At 45.5% G+C, this 7,171-nt stretch overlaps 2 protein-coding genes across 6 annotated transcripts; both read left to right on the top strand.

Moving 5' to 3' along the window:
• The first annotated feature begins 2,226 nt into the window (after positions 1-2,226).
• Positions 2,227-5,129, top strand: LOC100822120. Of its 5 annotated transcripts, none has more exons than XR_002963754.1 (4): positions 2,227-2,369; positions 3,923-4,000; positions 4,201-4,350; positions 4,614-5,076. XR_002963754.1 is itself a non-coding variant. In XM_024459820.1 (4 exons), exons 1-4 carry the CDS (start codon positions 2,961-2,963, stop codon positions 4,571-4,573), a joined length of 288 nt encoding a protein of 95 aa, XP_024315588.1. In that variant the 5' UTR covers positions 2,243-2,960; the 3' UTR covers positions 4,574-5,129. The 5 variants fall into 5 exon arrangements, 2 of the variants coding, with proteins under 2 accessions (XP_024315588.1, XP_024315587.1); XM_024459820.1 differs by having other exon boundaries at positions 2,243-2,999; positions 4,553-5,129; XR_002963752.1 differs by having other exon boundaries at positions 2,253-2,999; positions 3,118-4,000; positions 4,614-5,078.
• A 655-nt stretch (positions 5,130-5,784) lies between these two features.
• On the top strand, positions 5,785-6,624 carry LOC104583120 (UDP-glycosyltransferase 88F5). The gene has a single exon (XM_010234856.1). The coding sequence runs from the start codon at positions 5,785-5,787 to the stop codon at positions 6,622-6,624; it is 840 nt and encodes a 279-aa protein (XP_010233158.1).
• The last annotated feature ends 547 nt before the right edge of the window (positions 6,625-7,171 follow it).

Genomic DNA, 7,171 nt, shown 5'->3' with positions numbered 1-7,171 from the left:
TATTAATTGTCTTAAATTTATTCAAATATGGATATATCTATGTTTAAAAAACGTCTAGATACATGTAATATTTCGACAACTAATATGAATATGGATTAAAGAGAGTACTACTTTTATCTCAAGTCAAAGTTCTTATTTTTAAGAAACTTTACTATTAAATTTATAGAAAAATACTATTCCCTCCTCTCTTTCATAATTCTTGTCGAAATCTTACATATACCTAGACATTTTTTAGGAATAGATACATCCATTTTTTAGCAAATTTGAGACAAGAATTGTGGAACGCAGAGAATAACATTTACAATATGAAATAAGTATGCTACTTCCTCCGTCTAACAAAGGATATCTCAACTTTGACCAATCTCAACTTTGACTAAATTTGAATGCATCTATACATTGTTTGACAAACTTGAGACATTTTTTGACAAACAAATTTCGACATGTCTAAAAAGGATACACTAAGTCATGTCTAGATATATCCAAATTTTGACAAACTTGAGACATTTTTTGTTGGACAGAGGAAGTATTAAATCATCGATTTAATAAAACTAATTTAAAGTTGTACTTCCTCCGTTCCATATTAAGAGACTTTCTATTACATGTATTTAAACGTTTTTTAGACACAGATACATCCATATTTGGACATTTTTTAGAGCCCTTTTAGAGCCCTTGCTCCCTTAGGCTTGCTGGTGGGGTGCTCGTTTTTTATGCAAGGGAATGCTCCCGACCATGCTATTGCCTATTGGGCCGTCCCACGTGGAAGAGATCTTCGAGCATGGGGCATATACCTCCGGGTGGGCATAAAAATCGAGTAACGAAGCCGATGACCAAAAACCCAAGAACCAGAGCGGATTGGATTGAAACTGAAGAACCGTTTAAAATTTCGGTCAGCAAACCTGCAGAACCGAAATTTGTTCGGTCTATTCGGTCACTACCTCGGTTAACCGAAACCCCGAAGAACCGATCATTAGTACCGATACCTCAACTCCTCCGTCTCCCGATTCACAACTCCCGAAAGAAATACGTCATCTCCCTCCTTTCCAATCCCAGCCCACTAGGCAAAGCCCAATAGCCCATAGAAGAAATGCCTCCTGATCGATCTTCCTATACAGCTACCGCCTGTGAGCGTTTCTGTCCCGATTTGCAGGTCCAACCCAAGCCGCCAGGGCGCCAGATGCCGCCTCACCCCACGCCTCCCCCGATCCTATTTCCCAATACTCTCCATCTCTCCACGGTGTGCCGCCCCCGGCCACGATCTCCTTGAACCATCGGCAAGCTAACCCTCTGGTCCCTCTCCGACTCTAGACGCAAGAGATATGGCCATTTTTTTTGTGCTGCCAAAAATTAATTCGGTTCTGTTTGGGTTCGGTTCCAAATTATTTCGGTCCTCGATATTTCTAGGAACCCATCGATCACAATTGTTGAAGAACCGAAATTTCTGAAAACCTAAAGAACTGAACAGTCGGTTCGGTTAGACCGAATGCCTAGGCTGACATATACAGATGGATAGTTTTTCCAAAGCTTTATAGGGTGTTCATGTCCATATTTGTGTTGCCACAATTTTGGTAGCCTATGTTAATTTGGTCTTTACTAGACCTGGGCATGGGTGGCCGGACCCGAAAGCCCGGAAAAAAGCACGAAATGAAAAATCATTATTTTTTTGGAAAATAAGTATCAAAAATTATTTATTTATCCTGAAATAATTATTTTAATGTTTAAAATGGAGTTTATCCGGGCTTCAGGCCCGGGTTTGAGATTTTCTGGTCGAGCTTTATGAGCCCAGCTCGAAACCCGGCCCGGTTCGAGATATATTTGCCCAGGTATGGTCCTCACATGATTCTGTGCTAATTTCTTGGTTGCCAATGAAATCTAGCCGACCAATAAACATCTTCCTTATCTATTTTTTGGTCAACCTCGAGCTAGTATGTCCTTAACTAATTATTAATTTGACTAACCAATGTTTCGAAAAATTGATAGGACACGCCAACAAGCCCTATCCAATCCATACTATCGTGACTATTCGTGGGCAAACATTGGGCCAGATGGGTTTTGGATTAGGCTTCATAAAGCCTGACCAGAAAATCTGAAGCCCAGGCCTGGCCCGAAGCCTGGAAAAACTCCATTTTAATTATTAAAATAATTGTTTTCGGGATAAATAAATGATTTTTTACCTATTTTCCAAAAAAAATTGATTTAACCCCTTTTTCCGGGCTTTCGGGCGGGGCTTCGAGGGGCCTGGCCCAGGACGCCGGGTTTCGAGCCGGGCCACCCATGCGCAGGTCTTCGTGATTGGCCGCCACTGATCCTTTTCCTTGGGCAGATTATGGAATGCCGTCCGCGGAAATAGCACCGTCTCAGTATCCAATAAGGTAGATCTCTTCTCCCTGCTTTCGATCCAAGTCGCCGTCGATTCCGTTCGCTTGATCTCAGTCCAGCTGATGACATTTTCAGCCACAGCTGTAGTGGATTCAACCTCGGTTCCGCTCCTGTGTATTACTCTGTTCCAGATTGATTGGGTAGGTCGCGTGGCGGATTAAGACCAGCACACCGAGTTCGAGCCGGATAATGAATAATTGGCAAGGTTGCCTGGTTCGAGCCGGATTAGAACCCACCCCGATTAGGAGAAGGGGGGGATTCTGCTAGCGAAGCAGTTTTCTTTTTCTTATATGTAGAGAGAGAGAGATGAGCATGGGGTTTTCGTCAATAGCCGCTTCTAAATTTCGGAGCTAAAAGTTCGATTCCGGTGTCGATTCGACGATTTCTGAATAACTGGCAACGTTCCCAAGTTTGAGCCGGAATAGAAGTATAGAACCCCCTCCGATTAGTAGGGGGGTGGGGGACGAGGATTCTGCTATCGGAGCATTTCTTATACTCCGTATAACTAATAAAGACGAGCACCAGGCTTTCGTCAATATTCACTTCAAAGTTTTGGAGGCCAAAGTGTTATACACCGGATTTTCATGGAGTCGAAAGCTAATAATAGCAGTCCGCCTAGCCAGGTAAGTTTACTTTCCTTCTTTTATCTATCATCATCATTTGTTTTTGATTATAATTATTCTTAGTATTCCAATTAGCTAAGAGTTACAAATTTATGTATTTTTATGTGGCACTTGGAAGAGGAAGATAGGCTCAGCATGCTGCCTGATGATATTTTGCTGTCGATCCTGAGCAGAATCGACTTTACTACGGCTGTAACCACAAGTGCGCTTTCTACTCGGTGGAGGGAGTTGGCTTGGTTGTTGCCTGAGCTCAACATTGATGTTATGGATTTCCTACCTGTTCCACGCCCGAATCCTATCGAAGCAAATCATATGGATGAAGCTATGTCATCTCTAACCAAAGCAATCAGGAGTTTATTGACAAAACCTCGCGCTATCTCATGGCTGGACCTTAAGCTCTTCTTGAATAGCGCTAGTTTCTCGTGCTAGATAGGCCTGCTGTTAAGCGAAGCGGTCGATGGTGGCTTATTGAAAGATTTGCACCTCGATTTTCTTGATGAGACAGATCCTCCAGAGTGTGCCCATTTAAATATGCGGCAGCTAGCTCGAGACATTCATGGCTTTTTCACTACCTACCCTAGTATGCTCCATTGCGTGACGGAGCTTTCTCTATGCAATGTACGCTTTGACGTGGTGGACACATAAACTATCTCCTGTTTGACTGCTGCAAGCAATTGAAGCAACTAACCCTCTATCACTGGTTAGATGGTTGGCGCACTGTCTGGACGATAGATGCGCCAAACTCAAAACTTAGTGTTCTAGTACTCCTGACATGTCGCTTTGAGAGACTTTACTTTGTCTGCCTTCCAAAACTGGAGAAGCTTGTATTGGATACTTGGGAACCTCACTCTGTACCCTTGTCTTTTGGTTTTGTCCCATCTCTTGGGGAAGTAGAACTTACATGTGGTGCAACACTTGATCAGATACTACTTAAATTAAGCGATCCTCTACATGGAGCAACAGGCATACATACCCTGACATTGGACTTCCAAGCTGAAAATGTAAGTATTTGGCAATTCTTTTTTTTTAGGATCAGTGTGATCACCAGTTTTTTGTATTTGTTAATGTGGTCATAGCTATCCCAGTGATATCATTGATGTGTTTCTATATGGAATACAAACATAGCTGTAGATCCTTTTATAACCTCCATCTCTGTTCTTTGAAACTTTTCGTTCTTACTCTTTGTTTATGTTATGATCAGCTTTGGATGCAACCTGAAATAAAGCAACTCCGGACAGCATTTAACAAGCCAAGGAATCTGTCCGTGCGTGGTATCTTTGCTGAATTTGACATTTTGTGGGCGACTGCTTTCCTTGAGGCTGCACCCTCTGTTGAAATATTACAGATTGAGGTAACTAGCTTCTGATGTGTCTGTCTTGTAACTTTTCTCCAGTTTAATTTCTTCTTTCCTGTTCAGATTCCTTTCATAAGGTTTTCATCCATTGTGCAATTTATGAACACACTTAACCTTTCTTGTTAGTAAAATGTTAATGGGGTACTACCCCCTCTCAGTTATGTTTCCTTTCTTTTGTTCTTGTGACATAAATGACAAGGTCGGTGCTGTTCAATCCTGAAATCCAACTCAATTGTAACTAATTGCCCTTGCACATAAAGGTATGTGACCATGCATGCGATGTGGATGGCGAGGACAGATTATGGACCTTCGCTGAAAGAAAGAGTCCTCAGTGGGAGATTGACTTGGGCAGCTCCAAGAATTTGTTATTGAATGAGCTACAGTTTATCGGCTTCAGGTCACTGAAACAGCATTTTAGTTTTATAAGAGCTGTGATGGAGCGAGCTCCCAGATTGCAGACAATAGTGCTGAGTGGAGACGAGCAGTGTGACAAGTGTGATGCTCTTTGTGTAGCTTCTCCGAGGGATTCTGTGCTTCCGAAGAACCAGAGCAGGAAATCGTGGTCAGGCGAATTACAGACGGCATGTTCTCACCCCAAATAATATTTCGTGAATGAGATGCTGTAATAAACATGTTTTCTATTGAGAACATGATAAACATGTTAAGAGACTTCAACATGTTAAAGTTGCATATTCCCCTCGGACAAAATAAGATTTTGTTATATGTGCTGCAAGAAATGTTTTGGTAAAATAAAAATAAAAAAGTCTTGTGTGCCATGTCCGCTGTCTTTTGAAACTTTTGCTAAATTATGTTTTCCAGATTTTACCACCGAATAACTTTGACACATTACTTTTGGCGATAACACAATTTTAAAAGCAACCATATATATTTGATACGAGTATTTTCTTTTTAATCTGTTGAGGGGAACTCTGCGAGCTTTATCATCTCTTATTTACCAAAGTGCAAATGGAAAGTGCCCTCACATCTGAAGGCCGAAGTGTGCAGTTTAATCTTTCTTTTTAAGACATTTTTTTTGGATATATACTAGGGAGCTCCGGATACATGGCATTTTCACACTTGTGTAACGTCCATTGTTTGCATAGAAGGGAACTCGATCCCAACTATTCTTCCGAAATTTTATTCCATGTCTGCATAATATTTGCTTTACTTTGAAATTCGAATCTGGCCTCTTGACGCACACTGTTTCAGTTGGTTACGGCAATTTCAGTATTTTCCACACTCTTTAAAGTAATACAAAAATGGGCACAAGGAAATCTACGGCTAGCTACGAATATCAACATCCTCAGGGGTAGAAATTGCTTTTCCGCTCTAGAATTTCAAATTTCAATATCGGTATACTCCGTACTTTTTTTACAGCAAAATACCGCTTTATTAATTGATAACGATAGAAGTTACATCAGCGACCAAAAGATGCTCTACGTGCTCCGCCTCACCGTGACATCGCTCCTCGCCTTCCTCCGCTCCCTGCCCTCCGTCGCCGCCCACGTCCTCGACATCTTCTGCGTTGACGCCCTCGACGCCGCCGCGGAGGCCAGCGTCCCGGCGTTCCTCTACTACGCCTCCTCCTCCACCTACGCCGCCATGTTCCTCCGCATCCCCCAATACTTGGCCACGACGGAGCGGGAATTCAAGGACATGGGCAAGGACGAGCTCATCCGCTTCCCTGGCGGCCCGCCGGTCCCGGCGTCGGATATGGCGCGCTCTGTGCTAGTCCATGGGACCTGGGCATTCGCCTTGCGGACTGGGCACCACGCGCGCTCCCCGGAGGCAAAGGGCTTGCTAATCAACACCTACGAGTGGCTGGAGGCCAGGGCGGTGGGAGCGCTCAGGGACGGCGCGTGCGTCCATGGCCGGCCGACCCCGCCGGTGTACTGCATTGGGCCGTTGACCTTGGAAGGCGAGGCCAAAGGCGAGTGGCACGCGTGCTTGTCGTGGCTCGACGCGCAGCCGGACCGGAGCGTGGTGTTCCTCTGCTTCGGCAGCTTGGGCGCCGTGTCGGCGGCGCAGCTGAAGGAGATCACGCACGGGCTCGAGAACTCCGGTCATCGGTTCCTTCATCCGGACAAAATTCTTCCTGCCGCGTCCGGAGCCAGACCTGGACGCGCTCCTCCCGGAGGGGTTCCTAGAGAGGACGCGAAAAAGGGGTTTGGTGCTGAAGATGTGGGCGCCGCAGGTGGACGTGGACATGCGCCGCAGGTGGACCTGGACGCGCTCCTCCCGGAGGGGTTCCTAGAGAATACTTGCCGCTAGAGAGGACGCGAAAAAGGGGTTTGGTGCTAAAGAAGTGGGCGCCGCAGGTGGAGGTGCTGCGGCACGTGGCGACCGGCGCGTTCGTGACACACTGCGGTGGATGTTAACACCACACTACAGGAAAGGAGGCGAGGTTGGGAATCCGCGGAATTGCTGCTGGATTTCGAATTCTCGAGTTCTATCTGGTTTCTATTCAGGCACTGCCCGTTACATCTCAACCTCCTCCTCCTGGAGATAGCAGAAGGATACATAAAGCACAGGCATCAGCGATGCCACTCTGCGCCACGCAGGCAGGCCGGTAGTTGGCGGAGACGTGCGGGCCTGGCATCGGAGTCGTCTGGGCCTTGGCCATCTTCCAGGCCCACTGGTGAACCAGTCTGTGGAGATGGGTCGTTGACAACCCCCCCACCGTCAGAACCAGCTTGTCCCCAAGCGAGCGCATAGGGAAAACGCTGCTTCGAGCATCCAAGTCTTCCCACGTCGCCATGTCGTCCGAGAGGCCAGACCAAGCAATCAAGCCTTGAGTCACCGTAGTCGAACCCTTGCG

This window comes from Brachypodium distachyon, chromosome 2, assembly GCF_000005505.3.
Source record: "Brachypodium distachyon strain Bd21 chromosome 2, Brachypodium_distachyon_v3.0, whole genome shotgun sequence".
Classification (NCBI taxonomy): domain Eukaryota; kingdom Viridiplantae; phylum Streptophyta; class Magnoliopsida; order Poales; family Poaceae; genus Brachypodium; species Brachypodium distachyon.
Note: the sequence above shows the minus strand (reverse complement) of the source record. Positions and strands in the feature narration are given on the sequence as shown.